Consider the following 20,942-nt stretch of genomic DNA (forward strand, 5'->3'; position numbering starts at 1 on the left):
GCAAATACAACTGCGGCTAACTCAAAATCGTGCGTAGGATAGTTCTGTTCATGTTTTCGCAACTGTCTGGAGGCGTACGCGATAACCTTACCATGATGCATAAGAACACAACCTAGGCCAATTCTCGAGGCATCACAATATACAACATAACCCTCGGTGCCATCCGGAAGAGTCAAGACAGGTGCCGTAGTAAGCCTTTTCTTTAGTTCCTGAAAACTTTGTTCACATGCCTCAGCCCACTGAAACTTAGCTCCCTTATGTGTTAGTTTCGTCAATGTGCAGAGATAGAGGAAAATCCCTCCACAAACCTTCGGTAATACCCTGCCAAGCCTAAAAAGCTACGAACCTCTGTCGGATTCAAGGGCCTCGGCCAAGTCATCACAGCTTCAATCTTTTGGCCATCTACCTTGATACCATCGCCAGTAATAACATGACCAAGAAAAGCTACAGAAGTTAGCCAAAATTTACATTTAGAGAATTTAGCATATAACCTGTAGTCCTGGAGATTCTACAATACAGCTCGCAAGTGGTCCGCATGCTCGGCTTCCGGTCGCGAATATATCAGGATGTCGTCAATAAACACAATCACAAATTCTACCAAGAATGGTTTGAATACCCGGTTCATAAGATCCATAAAGGTTGCTGGGGCATTTGTAAGCCCGAAAGACATGACAAGAAATTAAAAATGGCCATACCTCGTCCTAAATGATGTTTTTGGGATATCAATATCCCTGACTCATAGCTGATGATAACCGGATCACAAGTCGATCTTCGAAAAGTATTTGGCACCTTGTAACTGGTCGAACAAGTCATCAATCCGTGGAAGATGATACTTATTCTTGATAATGACTTTATTTAGTTGCCTGTAATCAATGCACATCCGCAAGGACCCATCTTTCTTTCGAACAAAGAGCACCGGAGCACCCCATGGGGATGTACTTGGCCTAATAAAGCCTTTATCGAGCAAGTCCTTTAGTTGTTCCTTCAATTCCCTTAGCTCTGCAGGAGCCATTCTGTAGGGAGGAATGGATATAGGCTACGCATCAGGAAGCAAATCTATAGCGAAATCGATTTCCCTTTCGGGGGGAATTCCTGGAAGCTCGTCAGGGAATACCATCGGGAATTCATTCACAATAGGAACCGATGAAGAGTCGCTGGCTCCTTATCTATATCCCTAACATGAACCAGATGGTATATACAACCTTTAGCAATAAACTTCCGAGCCCTAAGGTATGAAATAAACTTACCCTTGGGCGTGGCTGCATTACCTTTCCATTCAAGGATAGGCTCACCAGGAAAATGAAACCGGACCAACTTTGCACGACAATCAATATTAGCATAACAAGCTGCCAACCAATCCATACCCATAATGACATCGAAGTCTAGCATAACCAATTCAACTAAATCAACAGAGGTTGGACGGTCATTAATTAACACTGTACAATCTCGATAGACATGATTAGCTACAATAGAGTCGCCAACTGGCGTAGACACCTCAACTGGCTGTGGCAACAACTCAGATCTCATGTCAAGCTTACCAGCAATAAATGGAGTAATATATGAAAATGTAGAGCCGGGATCCATCAATGCATAAATGGCATGAGAATGTATTGTCAATATACCTGTGACAACATCTGGGGATGCCTCTGAATCCTGTCGGCCTGTGAGTGCATAAAAGCGGTTCTGGTCACCACTAGAACCTGAGGTGTCTCCTCCACCTCTCCCCCTACCACGGCCCTGAGTAGACTATGGACCTGGTCGGGGAGCACGGACTGAGGGTGAAGAGGCTTCTGTGAATCCTGAAGGCTGAGCTAGTGTACCTCTGCCTAACCCCGGGCACCGGCTAATATAATGTCATGTCCGCCCACAATGAAAACATGCACTCGAACCCTGTCTACATTGCCCGGTGTGCAGCTTACCGCACTGAGTACATGGAGGAGTAAGCTATCTCATCTGTGCAGAACGCTCCTGTCGACGGCCCTCAGGCTGGCCTGAGCTCTGCCCCGGTCCTGACTGAATATAACGATCAAACCGCTGGCCCTGCATCTGTGGTGGGAAACTACCTGCTGACCGAGGTGGATATTGATGGAGTGGGGGCCTAAAATCAACTCGTGGCTCCTTATAAGACCCCATAGTACGAGCCCTCTTACTCTGCTCCCTATCCCTGCGAGTATCACGAATCCGACGGGAAAGGTCCTCTGTAGTCTGAGCGAAAGCCTGTATACGGGAAATATCTACATCATCCGATAGGGATGCAACCCTACAGTCTCTAATCAGATGATCCCCCAAACCATCCACATAATGATGAACTCTAGCCCTCATGGTACGTACTATATCTGGTGCATACATTGCCAAAGAATTAAACTTATGGCTATAATCCCTCACACTCATACCCCCTGCTTTAGGCTAAGAAACTGGTCAAGATGGGCCTCCCGAACCTCCCGTGGCAAATAATGGGCTAAAAAAGCCTCAAAGAAGTCCTCCCACTCTGCTGGCGGAGCATCAGGTCCTCTAGATCTCTCCCATGCCTCATACCATAGGACGGCTACATCACGTAGTCGAAAAGAATCCAACTCCACAGCCTCAGTGACGGAGGCATGCATCACCCTGAATACTCTATACATATGGTCTATAAAGTCCTGGGGATCCTTAGTGGAACTGGATCCTGTAAATAATGGAGGGGCCAAGTGAAGAAACTCCCGTACCGTCGAGCTTTCTATCCGATCTCTCCAGGCATCTGCTCTTGACTCTAGCTGTCGCTCATGAATAGAAACCATCCTAGTCAGCAACTGCACAGCCTCCCTCATCCCCTGCTCCCCAATCTCTGATGGGGGAACAATAGGTGCTGGAGGTCCTGTGTCTCTAGCTGCCTCAGGTACCAATAGAACTGGTAAGGCTGGGGGTACTGCATCTCCCTGGGCTCCAACAAGTGCTGGGGAAGCTGAAACTAGGGGTACTGGAGACTCACTGTGAGCCTCTAAAGGAAATCTATCCCTCTGACCCGGTGGGGAACGACTGGTACCTTCTCCCGGATCCATACCTATCTCTCTTTGTGCCATCTCCTGAGCGTAGGTAGCCTGTTAGATAGTAAACACAAAGCACGATTTAGATTTCATATGTTCTTATAACTTCGCTCTATAGCACGATCTATTAATTGAAGGAAATGTAACCATTCCTAAATGCCTCATAGCCTCCTGATTATAAGTGTGGTACACAACACACCCATAAGCAAGACTCTACTAGACACGGCTTGTGGACTCCCTGGGATACGACCTGCACTGATACCAAGTTTGTCACGCCCCAAACTACGGGAGGCATGACTGGCACTCGATACTGTATTTGATCGAGTTAGCCACTAAACATACTAGCTAACTAGACTGGGGGCCCAACAGATCGGGCAGCACAACATCTGAAATACTAAGCCTGGACCGTAAGGTTATGACATGAATAACAATAAGCCATATAAACATAGGTAGACAAGCCAAAATAATAAAATACTAGCTGGCCGACGAGGCCGCGACTGAAGACATACATGCCTACACACCTATATATACATGCCAAGCCTATGGGCTGGAGACTGAAAGCAGCAAAAAAAAGAAACCCAGAATATTATGTCCACAATAGCCTCTAAGAGTGTCATAAGCACTGTCGGGATAAGGCCCCAACTATACCTAAACTGTACAACAAAAGTAACCATCCTATGAAATCTCCGGGAAGAGGTGGAGCTTCTCAACTCACAGCTGAACCCGGAAATCCTAGCGGAGGGGTCGATCAGAGTCCCTACCTGGACCTGCACGCACGAAACAAAAATGCAGTGTCCCCAGGCAACGGGACATCAGTACGAATAAAATGTACTAGTATGTAAGGAAGAAAGTAGAATCATACATAGCTGATGTAAAAAGGTAATAAAGATACTACTTGACACTGAAACTCTGATAGCCTCAATGGCCGACATCCGACCTCATAGTAATAAAATATGCATGGTATGCTCGTGTAATCGTATGTCGTGAATACATATATATTGATGTAAATGCATGACATACCCAACCAAATGCTAGCAATGGCGGTCTCTCCCGGTAGCTAACTGGTATCATATTGCCAGCCTGTGGCCATCTGTACAATATATATAGTCTTTCGGGCAAATAGGCCCCTTACCTCCGATTATAGCTCGAAGTCCATGCATAATATGTCATGTATGATATGAACTTTGAATGCACATAATAGGCCATAACAAGAACTTAGCTAACCTTGGCTCATTGGTACTCTTATTCTCATAATCTCATAATCACCTTCGTATCGCATACAAATGTCTCGTGGAACCTCATATCTTTTTTTAATAAGTTTGAAAACTTAACTCGACTTTTAGAAAGATAACTTAACTCTGAATATGTTCATAAAAAGCTTAAGGTGCTTCACTTAGTCCTTATACCTGATTTCTTGATAATTAGTAAAAGAAAGTATTTCAAAAAAAAAAAAATCAAATGTTTTAGTAGTTTAAACATAAAAATTATATTTGAAAATTTTAAAATCGACGTGTCACTTTAGAGATTTTAAAATACACTTTAACAAGGAAGAAGGACTGATCGCAAATACTAAATGCCTTTATTTTTAAGTCACACAACCCAAAGACGAATAAGAATTCATATATATGGACATATATTTAAGAAAGCCGACAAAATGACATATATAGATGTCGAATACCCTTTTTAACCGAACGAGTGGAATATCAACCTAATAGCATCATGAAAATACTTCAGCTACGATACCAATGCCTTTCACAGAAGGTCTTTCAAGCAACAGAATAGTAAAATATCACATTTGGCGTCTTAAGAATTTTCCAAAATTCGTGCTAAAAGGAAGGACGAAGCTTAGCCTTAACATACCTCTTCAACGAACGTCTGAATGCCTGTAGTTCCTTCACGAAAGTTGTTCCTTATATCCTAAGCTTCGAAACCACTATATATATGCAGCTTATACGCACTTATAAATAGTTCATAAATGAGTTTAAATTGGCAGATTTGCCATATGACCCTAACTTGACGAAACGCCCGTAGAACTTTATAAAAACGATCATAAAAGATTCCCAAGATGATTACCTTGGCAAACTAAGTATAAATCCTGAAGAACCAGCAAGAACAACAATTTCCTATCTTCCAAAAATAGCTCCAAACACAGCTAATAGAAGGGGAAAACGATTGCAAAGCGTAGAGATTGCGTTTCTAGGCACGGGGGCAAACTTTAACGATAGAAATCGTTAAAAACGCACCTTAATCACTCAAGAACACCATGAAACCCTCTCTTAAGCTTTCTCACTGTTTTGGGATGAAGATGAAATATTTTGGGGTCTTAAAAGTCAGATTTTCTGACTTATACCACTTGTTTGACCCGACCCGGTTCACGACCCGATTTCAGCCCGGACAGTCTGCGGTAAAACAGTCATAACTTTTTACTCCAATGTCGGTTTGATGTGAGATTTCTTTGGTTGCAAACTAGACTCGTAGACCTTCGATTTGTAGGTTGTGGGTCTCATAACTCTTTATATATTGGGAGAAATGATCTGATACATTTGACCCAAAGTTTAGAAAATTTATTTGAGAAATTTACGATAACTTTTGCCGACCTTTATTTCGCAACTTGCTTGACTCCAAAACTTAACATGTGACCAGTGTGATATTATAATACCTCATAACACATTATTATTAGCATATTATACACTCTTAGTCTTATCCCACAGGTGCAAGTTAACTTAAACCTTCCGAACGCGCGGGGTGCTACCCGAGCCATTTCTTTAACCATGAACCTTTGTTTAAGGGATTCCTTTGACTTAAAGCTTTAGTTTAGTTCCTTGATATTACCACACATTTTCAGTCTTATTCTCCCAATGTGCTATACCCAATCATATATACCTAATATAACCATGCCACGTTACGTATATTACGTAAGAAAAGAGAGAAACACCTGGGGTCTCACACGCGCCATGCGCGCTCAGAATACGTCATCTGAGTACAAATGCCTTCGATCCATACTTTTAGCCGGGGTACCGTATTCAGAACCCGGGCGACAGCTGCACGACCACAAGTATGAATGAGAAGGAAGAAACTTAAGAAAAAAGAATTTTGACGCTTAAAGAGCGATTGCACTTACGAGACACATTCCACTTCTCAGGGAATGGCATGTACTCGGGGGGAATCAAATCCTCATTCTTCACTCAAACGAAGCTTCCATGCCAGCCCCGGTCTCGGTCTTTGTCAATACTCAAAGGGGAGGCTTGCTGGCCCGATATGTAAGTTTGATCAATCCCCCTCGGAATATTCGGGGACTATATAATCAAAGTAGGTGGTCGATCGTGAACCGATAAGACTCGATCTTGTTCACGAAGTAGCGGAGGAGGATCATGATCCTCCATAATGATAGATGGATTTGCCCGAGGCATACCTCGTACCTCTTGTAAAAATCCAAAACGATCGGGTCCACCGGGCCCGGTGTGAATGGGTAAGTAAACACTTAAGTACCCCTCCACGTGGGTAGTAATGGCGTCCTCGTGCCCGGGTACTACTACATCTTTGCCTTCCCAATTACAGTCCTTTCGAACTCTGGGAAGAACGTCTTCAGTCACGGAGCATATGTATCTTGATACTCCTTCACCCCGGTTCTATTTGGGTGAGGGTTTCTCAACTTTAAAGTCGTCTGCAATTGAGCAGCCCCCGGAATGAACATTTTCAAGGGAGGCTCGTGGGCCGGTTCGTTAGCAGCCACCTCGAGAGAAGTCGTTTCAAGGGCAACTACTTTAGGAGCAACCGCACCAGTACCCGTGGCCGGTTGGGAAGATGAAGAGGAAACTTGTTGAGGAACGGATTTGGATGTTTTGGCCATTGTTATCTGGGGAGGTTTAAAAATTTGAAGAAAGAATACAAAGTTTTGAAAGAACGAGCTTTGAAGATGAAGAATAGGATATGAAGATTTGAAGGAAATCTGGTAAAAACCTGGAAATCACAATGAAAATTGAAGAACAAGGATGAAGATATTAAGATTTGAAAGAGGTTTGATGATAGCTGGAAAGCTCGAAGGTAATAGCTTGGTCGAAAAGTAGAAAAAGAACATAGGGTGGAAGCTTTTATAGGGAAACAAACGATGCTTCACATTCGTGGGCAACCAGCTGATGAGCGACACGTGTTCGAAGTCAGAACGACACGACTGATGGGACGTTTCGTCTCCTTCATCGTAACGTACAAAGGAAGGGACCAGAGAACATCCATTGTTTCCCATCGTTTTGGCAAACCTACTCTCTGAGAAACGAGGGGACTATTTGTATTCTGATAAAACCGAGTCTAATGAGCACTCCGGTTTCTCGGTGAGGCAAATGGAGCAGGGACGTGACTGTAAAGAATCAGAATCAAAACCAGGAGCCTCTCGTATCAAGGTCCCGAGCAAAACATCTGTCCTCGGAGCCATCGGGACCCCGTTCCCCGGGTCCGGTTCGAGCCCCAAAACGTCGGGGAGCATTACCAAATGACCGCACATGACTAACAAAGGGTCGTGATATTCGTGCCCAACTGGATATCACGTCGTGAATCCCGGCCCGTATCGGCAGAAAATCAGTGATTAGTAAAAAGGAAGATTTTTACCTTTCTTAGAATTGTACCCAGGGTAAAACTTCCCCATTATATAAAGGAGAATCTAATTATTCATTAAATACATTGTAACACGCATACCAAGACAATATACTTCTATTATCTCTCTTTATAAAAGTTATTCAAAGTTCTTATTTTTGTTTCTAAGTTCTTCATAAGTGCAAGCTCGGAACCGAAGGCAGGTTCCTCGTTAAGCCATTAACTGAGCTCGGACTCACTCTTATCATTAGTTTGGCCATTTATTACGTCTTTTATTTGCTTAATCTAACGTCAATGATCACTTGTATTTAATTAATCCACATATCTTTAAAACCGTGTATAAATTCAATTGTTATCCGTTTTTAAGGGTAAACAACCTCTACACCATCAACTACTTCATACATACCGCAGTAAACTCTTTGTTGGAGGCAAGAAATATATGTTTTTTAAGGAATGTCTTTTAAAGGGGAAAAAACTTGTTCAGTTTGGTACAAACATTTTAAATAAAAAATAAAACGTTGTAAAGGTGCAATCAACTATCTAGTAGAAAGGTGTTTAAGATACTTGCAACTTTGTGTAGACTAATACGAGTATTAAACGTTGTACAAATAATATCATCAACCACTTCCTTTTTTTTCCATTGAAATTTCTAGAGTAATTTATTCTAATGTTTAGTTAGGTACAAAAAATAGGTGATACGTAGCTTATACATGAATGATAATGAATGATGATAGTATATTAATTGGCCAATAGTTTTGGTAAAATAGTATTAAGAGAAATTCTAAAGAAAAATCTAGAAATAAAGATTGCTTGTTTAGATTAATTGATTTAAAGAAGATATTTTTAATGAACATCTGATCATTAATTTTTGTGAAAACATATATTTGGATTGTTTCCTATTCTTTCAACACATTTTTACCTAATTTTCAGAAAACAAACCCAGACGCTTTTGGTTTTGATATTTAAAACAAAAAAAAAATTGAAAACTTGTCTAAACCTTAATTTTGAGCAGCGATGAGCTCAATAACATTTCAAACTTATTGATACATTCAATTTATTAACTGTGGAGGTGATAATAAACATAGTTAAAAAAATTAGTACCAAAATGAAATTACAACTGAATATAGGGACTAACTCGGTGTTTTACTATCTTTTCTTTTCAGAAGAAACAAAATAAAGGAGAAAAAAAAAACATGAAACAAGAATTCGGAAAAGGAAGACTGGCAATCGCCGACTGACTGACAGAGGGAAAGAGAGCGAAGAGCTCTACTCGCAACTGCTCCAGTGGCCGGAAAGAAGCGGGTAGCAACGGCGTCGTTCCATTCTATGCGACACATAGTGGAGAAGAAAAAGGCTGTCTCTGCCAAAGGCAAGTTCGGATCCCAAAAGGTCAATTTCTCGATATTCTTTTAACAGTTTCTTGTTTTCTCGAAATTGAATAATGAAATTAGATTGAACTGATTGTACTATGGCTGGAAATGTAAATTGAGCTGCTGTGGCTGGTAAATTTCTATAATTGTTTTGTAGCACCTGATTTTAGTGATTTTATATTAGTGTTACATTAGGAAATTTAATTTTGTGCAAAATGCGAATTGATGCTGAGATAATGCTAAATGTTGGTGAAACTGGCCAAAATAATGGTAATTTCTGCGAATATTTTTTCTGGTATTTTCTAATGTATTTGATACAAGTTCCGGAAATTTTTAGACTTTGGGTCGCTTTCGTAGGGACACATTGGTGAAACATAGAGTAAGATGAGTTTAGTTGAAGAAGATTCTAGTTCTTGGTCTTATGTATTACTCATGAACTGAGATTTCACAGTGCTAAATAATTAGTGTAAAACAGGTTTCACTTGCCTTCTTTTTGTTTTTATTGTTGAAATGAGAACTTGTTTGACTTTTGTACAAGGTAGTTCATGAAATATATGAGTTACTGGTATGAAGTAGAGGAAATATTGAGTAAAAAGGGTAGAACTGTAGGAATTGGTATCAGACTCATCATGTGGGAAATGGGAATGTTCTGGATTTTTGTTTGGGCAAGTCCCGTCCTCTCTTGGTTTTGTTGTCATTTTACCTCAATTTATCTCCAATTTTGTTTTGATCGTTTACAATTGACTAGTTGAGAAAAAGAAAGTCTTCTATTAAAGAATGATTAAAGCTTTACTTTTTTCTGATCGAAAGATCTTTTTGATGCGCTATCACTATAAAGGTTACAACCTAGGCATTCAAAAGGAATGTTACTACATAAGCGATTAGAGCGATGCCCCCTTAAATAATTAATCCGGCTTGATTAACCCAAAATGTTTACTTGGAAGATGAAATTCTATTAGATTGATTAATGCCTTCAAAGTGCATTTGAAAAGTTACCTATTAGCTTACCCTTGTCATAGTTTTTTTGACTATCTTTGTGAAGACGAAATTCTATTTCTTTAAAGGTCAAAATGCCACAAGAATTAGTAGAGGGCCAAAGTGCCAAAAGTGTAGGTGCCACTTTGACAGGGAGGGCTTCCCTCCATTAATGTGATGTTCATGATGACATATGATGATGCTGACTGTAAAATATACTTTCTCTTCTTTGTAGTCCTGAGGTCTCAGATTTCTACATCAGATGTCTTAGATTTCACTTGACACCATTTGCTTGCTTTATAGCAAATCCTGTTACCTAAAATTATGTACTCCCTTGGGATTGAGATTCTAAATTTGTAATGATTTAATGCTCCATTTTACTCAAAGCAGGTCATCTTCTTGTGCTGAGAGTGACTTAAAAGACCAAAGATTTCACTTAAAGGGCCCTAGTTCAAAACCAACATGCAAGCAGCTTCTCATTGTTATCCTCTTCACTTATCCAGAAGGTCTCTCTCTTTGCCTTTTGGTTTTGTGTTCATATGTGAAAGTGTATTTTTACTTTATATAATGTGTCTGTAAATGTATAACATGCAACTTGATGTGTATGTTCAACTTCCATTTACCACACATGGTTACTGATGTGGATTTTCAAAATAGAGTGCATCACTTAGATTGACTTACACTAGCTTTGTATGGATTGCAGAGGCAGCTATAATAAGGTGAGTCATGTAAATGTAAAAGTTTTGAGCTTGAATTGGCTTCCTCGGAGATTTGACTTTAATCAAGGAGCTCAGACCCGTAAGGTTTTAAAACCTTTCAAACTGAAAAGATTCTGTGTGATTCCTAACTCTAATGATGGTCATCCAAGTCTGTCTGTTTCTGAAGAGGACACAACTGCATCTAAAGAGGACACATCTACAGTGGAAGAATGGGAAAATGGAGGAGAAACATTCTTGAGTAAGTGGTCACCTCCCAGGTACTTATGGAGGGGATTATCAGTTCCTATCTTGGCAGGGCAGGTTATTATTAGAATCATAAAGGGTAAAGTCCACTGGAGGAATACTCTTCAACAGTTGGAAAGAGTTGGACCTAAGTCGGTTGGTGTCTGTCTGTTAACAGCAGCTTTTGTTGGCATGGCCTTCACTATCCAATTTGTTAGAGAATTCACTAGATTAGGGTTAAATAGATCTGTTGGTGGGGTGTTGGCCCTTGCCTTTTCAAGAGAGCTAAGTCCAGTTGTCACATCAATTGTAGTTGCTGGGCGTATCGGTAGTGCATTTGCTGCAGAACTGGGCACCATGCAGGTATCTGAGCAGACTGACACGTTGAGAGTTCTTGGTGCAAATCCTGTTGATTATTTGGTGACACCAAGAGTGATTGCTTCTTGCATTGCGTTACCATTTTTAACCCTAATGTGCTTTACAGTTGGAATGGCATCCAGCGCTCTTTTGGCTGATGGTGTTTATGGAATTAGCATAAACATAATCTTGGATTCTGCTCAGAGAGCTCTTAGATCATGGGACCTTATTAGTGCGATGATTAAATCAGGGGTGTTTGGTGCTATTATATCCATCATAAGCTGTGCTTGGGGGGTCACCACGCTGGGAGGTGCCAAAGGGGTGGGAGAGTCGACTACTTCAGCAGTAGTTTTATCTCTTGTTGGCATATTCATAGCTGACTTTGCTCTCTCTTGTTGTTTCTTCCAGGGTGCCGGTGATTCCCTGAAGAATTGTGTGTGACATTTCTATTGTTTTCCCAATTTGGAAGTTTCAAAATGTTAAATTTTGTAGCCATTATTTTATTGTTTCAAGAGAATCAGCACCCATGAATGAACAAAAAATGGATGTATGCTAGTATTGGAAGCCAATTCTGAAGCAAATCGGGTTTTGTCACCCTTTTGGATTTTGGCTAAATTTCCCGTTGTGCTTCCTTTGACTCTCATTTGGTACAAGGCTTAATATGTTCAAGGGTTCGATATAGCATGTTAATAGATTTGGGTAAAAACTTAACCGCATCAGGTGTTTCCACCGAACAATACATACATGATACATGTTTTTATAAATATGGTTATCATTAAATCATGGTTAATTAATACTCATTAAACCATGGATAGATTTGGGGGTAAACGCTCAGTGCGAATAAGTTTTTCAAATTTCTAGTTAAAGTCATCTTTGTTTCATGTGTTCCTCGAGTTTGATCTCGAAACACTACCTAAATAACCACGGCCGAAGAGTTAAATAGGTAGCATCTTGATTGGTTTCACCACCGCTAGAGATTTTTGGATCATCTTATTTTTAGTTTTTGGCAATGATAAAAAGTGCTTAAAGACACTTACTTTTTGGTATGAAAAATATAAAAATAAGCCTAAAGCCTAAAATTGAGTATTACCAATTTATGACTTTTGACTTTTAGCTTATAAGCTACTTTTTAAAAGCCAATACAAACACTCTCATACTCCTATATATATTCTTTCTTCTAAAAGAAGAATTCTTATTGTACCCTATATAAATAGGGTATTACTGACTTTCTATTTCTTCAATTGTCGTTTTGGTTTGTTCATCAAGTCGTTATTACGGATGCGTTTGGTACGTAGGAAAATATTTTTCTAGAAACTATTCTTACTTATTTTCTAATTTTTGGTAAGCAAACAAATAATATTGTCCCCAAAGGATGGCAATGGGGCCAGTGTTGGCTCACTGAGGAGGCCACTAAAGCAAATTGCGATTTATGCCCCCAAAGTTGAAGGCCCGAAAATTATTATTTTTTGTATTTGTATATTATTTATATAGTATAAATTTATTAATAAAGGAGATTAGATTTTATACTTCAGTTTTTGGAATGTGATAGAGATTGTTCAGATAATTAATTGAATTTTATAATAAACATACACTATATATAAATAAATACCTTGATAACGACTTAGATAATTAAATAAAAAATGAAGTCTCTTGTAATAGTTTTTGGAATTGATTATTTCTTATAATGAGTGGATGAAGCTTTTTTTTTTGTTCACTCCAAAATAGACTTGCATTATTCCAAATGTATAAAATTATTTTGATCTACTTGGTGGTGTAAAATTAAGATCATTAGATTATGAGAATTTATAAAAATACTATCTTAACCCTCAATATATGTTTCTTATAAAATATTATGTAAACCCTAGTGAGTTTTGTTAACAAGTATCTTCACTGGTGGGAGCTAGCATGTAACAGGAATAACCAAGAGACGTACAAAAGGATCGGTATACAATCGTTACCAAAAAAAAAAACTTAGTTAATAAATTTAAGGCCTCTTAATTCTGGCTTTAGGCCATCACTTTAGTAGAGCCGCCCCTGAATGGGGCAAGGAGGTGTTGCGACCAAACACACTCACGCAAGTATACGCGGTCGTCAAGTAATAAAGTGACTAAAAGTCGGATATCGAACCCACGAGGACTTATGATTAACTATTAACTAAATTAGACTATCCCAATTATCTAAACAAGAATTAAATCTAAAAATATTTTATTCCAACTAATTAAATAAGAAAAATATAAATAATAAACTTTGAACAGAGAAAGAGCAGATTTTAATGATATCAATGTAATGAAAACGATCTAGGGTTATGGGCTATCTAACAATCCTATTGTATTCTTCAATTGAATTGACCGACTAATTTATCTAGCTTATTGGTTGACAGGGTCAATATTGCTCATAAGAATCTGTCGAGTTCTTACTCGCCTATTCAAGCTAACCTAACGCCTATATGTCTATGGAGTTAGAATCAACAAGAACGCATTTATAATTCCTGTAAATCAACCAAGCAAGGCAATTAGGTATATGTCTATCCTAACCACGAATCCGTTCCCCGATGCCCGAGTTCAAGAACTTGCCCTACTCAATCCTATATGCAATATAGAATTCCCACTTTCGAGTTCAATTCTAGATTCGTAGATAATATTCAATTGGTGATCAATCAATTAAATAATTAAGTGCAAGATTGAATAAATAAACTAATATGATAAATCAAGAAGTCAAAATCACTATCCGAATAACAATAGTCATGAAAGAACCACAACCCTAGAACGTGAAGTTTAGCTCCACATAGACATGGTAGCCAAACAACAAATCATACAAAGAAACATAAAAATTACTAAGTTTGGTGGGAGAAAGATGGAACTTGATGAATTCCGGCCTCCACAGCTTTGTCGTAGCTTTTTCCCTCTTCCCAATATGTTCGATAACCTAAAAGAGGCATTTTTAGCTTATATATTGCGTACAAAAGTCGTGGGCCAAAGCTCTCCTATTCCTAGTCCAATTCGGCTTCAGAGATTGATGCTAGGGTGGATGCGACGCATCCACCTTGTCCTCCATTTCAATTTTTTGCCTGCGAAGGTGGATGCGACGCATCCACCTTGTCCTCTATTTCTCAGCTTGCATGCGATGGTGGACGCGACGCATCCAGCTTCACTTCTACTTCCCAGTTTCGCACGCGATGGCAGACGTGATGGCCCAACTTCACTGCTAAGGTTGCATGCATGATGATGTTTTCCTAGGTTGGATGCGACGCATCCAACCCTTCTTCCTCTGGCTAAACCACCTTTTCTTCATAATTTGCACTCCGAACACCTTAAATCGTCACACATAACTTAATTAGTCATCAAACCAATAATTACACCATGTTGGGTGTTTTAAAGATTAAATAACATCAAAAAGTGGTTAAAGCATGGGCAAAGTAACATCAACACATATCGAAATATGCCAAACATCACTACCCCACACTTAAACCTTTGTTCGTCCTCGAACAAACCATCACTATAGTAAACAAAATAAAATTAAGCTCTTATCATTCAAAGCACACTACATCTATGTCCATAGTTATTTGCTACAATTAGGCTCTAGACTATGCATCAACACACTTCCCTTTTCTTATGCCCTTCTTTAAACATATTCGAACAAAGACAACATGCTCACAACAATCCTAACCTCAAAAACCGACTCAATGTCACAATGCACTCATGGCTTGAACAACCAACATCATAGAGAAGTCTAATAACGTTACCTATTCCTCGTGAAACCATGTGCCCTCACAACAAAAGCAGAGAGAGTAAAATCAATCCACACATTCGAATCTCATGCTCACAAAGAAAATCGCTCACTCTCACAAAAGAAGTCGCATGCATGCAGTTGGTACCATAGGCTTGCCCTTAATGTAAATCTCTACTAATGTAAACTCGCTCGATCTAAAATCAATTAGGACTTTTTCATGGTTGTAATGTGGGCTAAGGGACGGGTAGGATATATTTAAGGAATAGTGATTCACCCTCCTAAGCACTTTAACACATCATCAAATAACTTAAGCGCAAATTCTTCAACACCACTTCAATTTCACAAATAATATCACCCCAACAATATTTCCTCCTTCTTTAAGCACTACTTTAATTCATACCCACTAGCAAGAACAAGACAACAATTTATTCATTTATATTTTTCTTTCTTTCAATTTCCGCTAGTGGTGTATTATTTTACAAAATAAGTGCAACCTTCTTTCTTTCATTGGTTCCACTCAAAAGTCACCCCACACTTAGTCCCTTCTTACTTCTTTTAGCGCTCATCTAACACTTAAAGTGCTTTAAGAGGTAAAAGGATCAAAACAATGTCAATTAAGAATAAAAAGGGTATAGGCTTGTAATGTGGGTACCAAATAAAAGGTCTACAGGCTCAAAAGGTTTAACTAGGGATAGATTTTATTTGTGATAAGCAATAAGCTCAAAAAGATCAAAGAAAGCCTAAAATCATTTTTCAAACCGAGCATCACCTAAAATTTCGCTTCAACTGACATACCGGGCAAGTTCTCGACACAAGTACACTACATGGACTACACAAAAACCTCACCACACATGGCACATGACTCATTAAGGACGGTTACATTCCGACTCTCAAACAATGCAAGTATTCACGGAGCAACGAGATATTAAGCATTAAGCGCAAAGTGAACACAAGTCAAGAAAATGAGAAATAGGTGCCACAAAACATGCTATCCGTTTTAACAAGGCAACATCAATAATTTCAGAGTGAGAAGGGAAGATATTACATATGTAAAAGCTTAAATATGCCAGTATCAACCAAGTCAAGGTCACCTAGGTTCATCATTCTTCCTCCTTTTATTCCCTAAATTCCTAATCTACTCTAAAAAGAAAACAAAATTACCCGGTTCAAACTACATCCCATGGAAAAGAAGCGAGGCACAAAGAAAAACCACAGGGGATTATTACTATCTAAAGAAAGCTAAAAGACATATTTTGAATTTTTGTTTAGACTTTAATCCCTCAAGAAAACTGTCTAGGAGATCAATCGTCGGGAAAAGTCCAATTTTTCTACTTTTTCGTTTTTTTTTTCCTTCACAAAAGCTACTACACTTAAGAATGAGTACTACAAATAAGCTAAAATAGCACAGAAACTCATCCAAACGATCTCCTCACCCCACACTTAAAATTTTGCAATGTCCTCAATGCACATTATAAATAATAAGAGGGTAAACGAGACTCCCTGGTAGGCCAAAGGCCGAAGCAATAGTGGCTCACGAGGTACTCAGACTTCCCCCATGCATCGTCCTTTGTGTGGGCACCCCACACTTAGTCCTCACCATCTAGCTCGCTTTTGCACTCTTCTAATGGCTTTGCTTCCTATGCTCATAATCCTACAAAACAAAAATAAATACTACAAAATAATAAAAATAAAATAAAATAAAAAGTGAACAAAAATAAAAGAAAGCAGTAACGCTGGGTTGCCTCCCAACAAGCGCCTGATTTAACGTAGCGGCACGACGTGAACCACTTTTTGCCTCCACCTCGAACTTATGAATTGAGCCCCTAACATGGCATCCAGTTTGCGGCTATGCTCCAGTGGTGGGGCTACAAAGATAACCAGGCCAAGTAATAAATTTTTCACTCTACACTTCTCGGCCTTTAGATGAGGAATGTATTTTTTGCTTTTTGGCATGACAAATTCAAAAATATAGGCATCATGTTCCTCTTCCATTGACTCCTCCAAAGGCTTAGATGACTCGATTTCCATGTCATCATCCAAATACAATGTCGAAAAATATTTAGAATGAGGACCAACACGCCCCAACTTTAGAATTGTATTACTATTTATATCCTCATATGTGCACACATTAGAGTCTTCAAATATAACATTATCTGCTACCTCGCATGGCTCTAGTGTACTTTTCTCAACATGGGCATCATCAACAGAAATATGCTCGAATGATTGGCTCTCCACTTTTAGCTCCTCAATTTGGCGTATAAGCTCATTTTCAGCTTCTGACAACTCATTACTATTTTGTTGGGCGATAGACGCAACAACCTTTGCATTTAATTTATCTTGCAAGTCGTGAATAGTAGTGACAAATTTATAGATCCCTTGTCCCAGTTTAGATCTTCCCTCTATAAAGTGTCTCATCCCATCAGTAAGTTCCTCATGTTGAGCTTCATATATTTCTAACTTTTCAGCCTGTTCTGCCAGCCAAGTTTGGCTCAAAATCTCCTCTTTTTCAAAAATTTTCTCTTGCTGGTACTCGCTCTCTTCATTCAATTCTTCCATATTGGCCTTCATTCTTGTGATTGCTGCCCTCATTCTTTTCATATCTTTTTTGAGTTCATCATGTTGCTCTGCTACTTGCCTCAGAATATCCCTAATATATGCATCAGGCTCCATATCCTGCACTTCATTGCCCCTATCAAACTCAGAAACATCATTAGAAAGATCATAATAAGGGCTCAGAGAAGGATGAACAAAATTAGGACAACCATCCCAATGGCCATCTTGACCACCACACATATTACAAATATTCCACTCAAAGGATTGAGATTGTGCGCACAACTCGCTCCTGGGAACATTCTGACAATTTTTTCACCAGTGGGGTCCTCCACAATATGGACAAGGATCATCAAAATAAGAATAACCATCATTCGAATAATTTTTATTCCAAGATGCCATGCTAAAATAAATAAAAAATACTAACTAAAATAAAATAATAAAAAAAACATGAATAGATAAAAAAAATGTCTAATCTAGAAAAATAGCAAATTTCTAAGTTCCCCGGCAACGGCGCCAAAAACTTGTTGCGACCAAACACACTCACGCAAGTATACGCGGTCGTCAAGTAATAAAGTGACTAAAAGTCGGATATCGAACCCACGAGGACTTATGATTAACTATTAACTAAATTAGACTATCCCAATTATCTAAACAAGAATTAAATCTAAAAATATTTTATTCCAACTAATTAAATAAGAAAAATATAAATAATAAACTTTGAACAGAGAAAGAGCAGATTTTAATGATATCAATGTAATGAAAACGATCTAGGGTTATGGGCTATCTAACAATCCTATTGTATTCTTCAATTGAATTGACCGACTAATTTATCTAGCTTATTGGTTGACAGGGTCAATATTGCTCATAAGAATCTGTCGAGTTCTTACTCGCCTATTCAAGCTAACCTAACGCCTATATGTCTATGGAGTTAGAATCAACAAGAACGCATTTATAATTCCTGTAAATCAACCAAGCAAGGCAATTAGGTATATGTCTATCCTAACCACGAATCTGTTCCCCGATGCCCGAGTTCAAGAACTTGCCCTACTCAATCCTATATGCAATATAGAATTCCCACTTTCGAGTTCAATTCTAGATTCGTAGATAATATTCAATTGGTGATCAATCAATTAAATAATTAAGTGCAAGATTGAATAAATAAACTAATATGATAAATCAAGAAGTCAAAATCACTATCCGAATAACAATAGTCATGAAAGAACCACAACCCTAGAACATGAAGTTTAGCTCCACATAGACATGGTAGCCAAACAACAAATCATACAAAGAAACATAAAAATTACTAAGTTTGGTGGGAGAAAGATGGAACTTGATGAATTCCGGCCTCCACAGCTTTGTCGTAGCTTTTTCCCTCTTCCCAATATGTTCGATAACCTAAAAGAGGCGTTTTTAGCTTATATATTGCGTACAAAAGTCGTGGGCCAAAGCTCTCCTATTCCTAGTCCAATTCGGCTTCAGAGATTGATGCTAGGGTGGATGCGACGCATCCACCTTGTCCTCCATTTCAATTTTTTGCCTGCGAAGGTGGATGCGACGCATCCACCTTGTCCTCTATTTCTCAGCTTGCATGCGATGGTGGACGCGACGCATCCAGCTTCACTTCTACTTCCCAGTTTCGCACGCGATGGCAGACGCGATGGCCCAACTTCACTGCTAAGGTTGCATGCATGATGATGTTTTCCTAGGTTGGATGCGACGCATCCAACCCTTCTTCCTCTGGCTAAACCACCTTTTCTTCATAATTTGCACTCCGAACACCTTAAATCGTCACACATAACTTAATTAGTCATCAAACCAATAATTACACCATGTTGGGTGTTTTAAAGATTAAATAACATCAAAAAGTGGTTAAAGCATGGGCAAAGTAACATCAACACATATCGAAATATGCCAAACATCAGGAGGTTCAAAGTGGGACAAGTTTCAGGGGTAGATGTTACGAGTTTAATTGAACCCGTAACTTTCGATGCGGAGTAAAAATTTTTATGTAAAATTCATTAAAATTGCAAAAATAGTAGATATGAACCCATAACTTTAAAAATATAACGGGTTCAATACTAAAAAACTTAAAACTTGAACTTGTGTGATTTAAATCTTGTATTCGCCTCTGTTACTAGTATAATATACTTTGCTGCGAGCGGTTGAATAATTTTTAAAAAATTCAAGCGGGGAGGAGCGGGTTCTCTCGACTCTTTACTCTGATTTAAAATCAGAATCCGAATTATGACAACAAAACTTAGCTAGCGTTTGGACATAGATTTGGTTGAAACATGAAAAAAGATTTTTGGAGTTGTGTTGAAAAATAACTTTTAGAAGTTGAAGTTGTGTTTGGATATGCATTTTATTTGAAAAAAAAGTTGAAATTATGTGAGTAGAAGACAAATTTTCATCCAAAAACTGGTTTTGGGAAACTTGAAACAAAATTTCAATTTTTGTTCAAAAACTGATCATGTTCGATGAACAAACGATGTTTTCAATTTTTTTGAAAAAATAATAGCCAAAATGAACTTAGTTTCAGTTTCTCGAAATTTATTTGGAATTGTTTGTAAACCAAACGGATTTATACCTGATAATATATTGCCGCGTAAAGGTCTAGAAACTGCAATCACTTGCGATTAATTCTTCTAGACATTTAAGTATAGTACCTGAATCTTCTTTTTTCCATCTTACATAACCTAAGTGCACATGCAAGAAGCATTGGTGAATCTGTTATCATTTGGAACAATATAACAGCGGATTAGAATTATTGTGTTAGTGGATAATATCACGTTTTCTGAGTTAACGAGATTCATTTTTCGCTAATTTAATACTAAATAAGATCAGAATTACAAGAGCTGGAAGTTAATGAATATAGGTGAAATTTAAAAAAGAGAAGAAAACGTAAACAGCCAAAATTTAAGAAAAAATTTCATAATCCTAGCAGCAATAGATATTTTACATACATGACAACTAGATAAATATATCACCTAACAGAAAGCTATCAATTTGGATCGATAAACACGTTTAAAAAAAAATCTAAAGCATTAATTTTGTAATAAAAAGTCAAAAGGGGTTTAGTTTATCTCATAATCTTCTCTTTAAATTGATCCACGGCCTAATTTAGCGCCCGACATCAGCTTCATAAGGGTTGAATCCCTTCATATCCATATATATTGCACATATTTTCAAACATTTGTCTCCCTTTTCTTTGCTAGGGATTATTTTGCAATACAACAGTCATTTATCATTTTTATATAAAATCAAATGCTAATCAAGTAATACTATCCAAAAAAGACTTATGCTCATTGCTCACTTTACATAATCCATTGTTCTCATTTACAAAAATAAAATTAATACATTTGGAATATAACATGTATATATATATATATGTCATTTACAAAAATAAA

At 38.3% G+C, this 20,942-nt stretch overlaps 1 protein-coding gene across 2 annotated transcripts; it reads left to right on the forward strand.

Annotated features, from left to right (window-relative positions):
- Nucleotides 1-8,803: 8,803 nt before the first annotated feature.
- Nucleotides 8,804-11,868, forward strand: LOC107806240 (protein TRIGALACTOSYLDIACYLGLYCEROL 1, chloroplastic). Of its 2 annotated transcripts, none has more exons than XM_016630365.2 (3): nucleotides 8,804-8,999; nucleotides 10,346-10,461; nucleotides 10,659-11,868. In XM_016630365.2, exons 2-3 carry the CDS (start codon nucleotides 10,418-10,420, stop codon nucleotides 11,692-11,694), a joined length of 1,080 nt encoding a protein of 359 aa, XP_016485851.2. In that variant the 5' UTR covers nucleotides 8,804-8,999; nucleotides 10,346-10,417; the 3' UTR covers nucleotides 11,695-11,868. The 2 variants fall into 2 exon arrangements, with proteins under 2 accessions (XP_016485851.2, XP_016485852.2); XM_016630366.2 differs by having other exon boundaries at nucleotides 8,819-8,979.
- The last annotated feature ends 9,074 nt before the right edge of the window (nucleotides 11,869-20,942 follow it).

The sequence above is a fragment of the Nicotiana tabacum genome, chromosome 19 (genome assembly GCF_000715075.1).
Source record: "Nicotiana tabacum cultivar K326 chromosome 19, ASM71507v2, whole genome shotgun sequence".
Lineage (NCBI taxonomy): Eukaryota > Viridiplantae > Streptophyta > Magnoliopsida > Solanales > Solanaceae > Nicotiana > Nicotiana tabacum.

Coding starts and splice junctions, on each gene's coding strand:
- LOC107806240 (XM_016630365.2), top strand. CDS start 10,418: ATGCAAGCAGCTTCTCATTGTTATCCTCTTCACTTATCCAGAAG. Junction 10,462..10,658: donor CCTCTTCACTTATCCAGAAG/GTCTCTCTCTTT, acceptor TATGGATTGCAG/AGGCAGCTATAATAAGGTGA.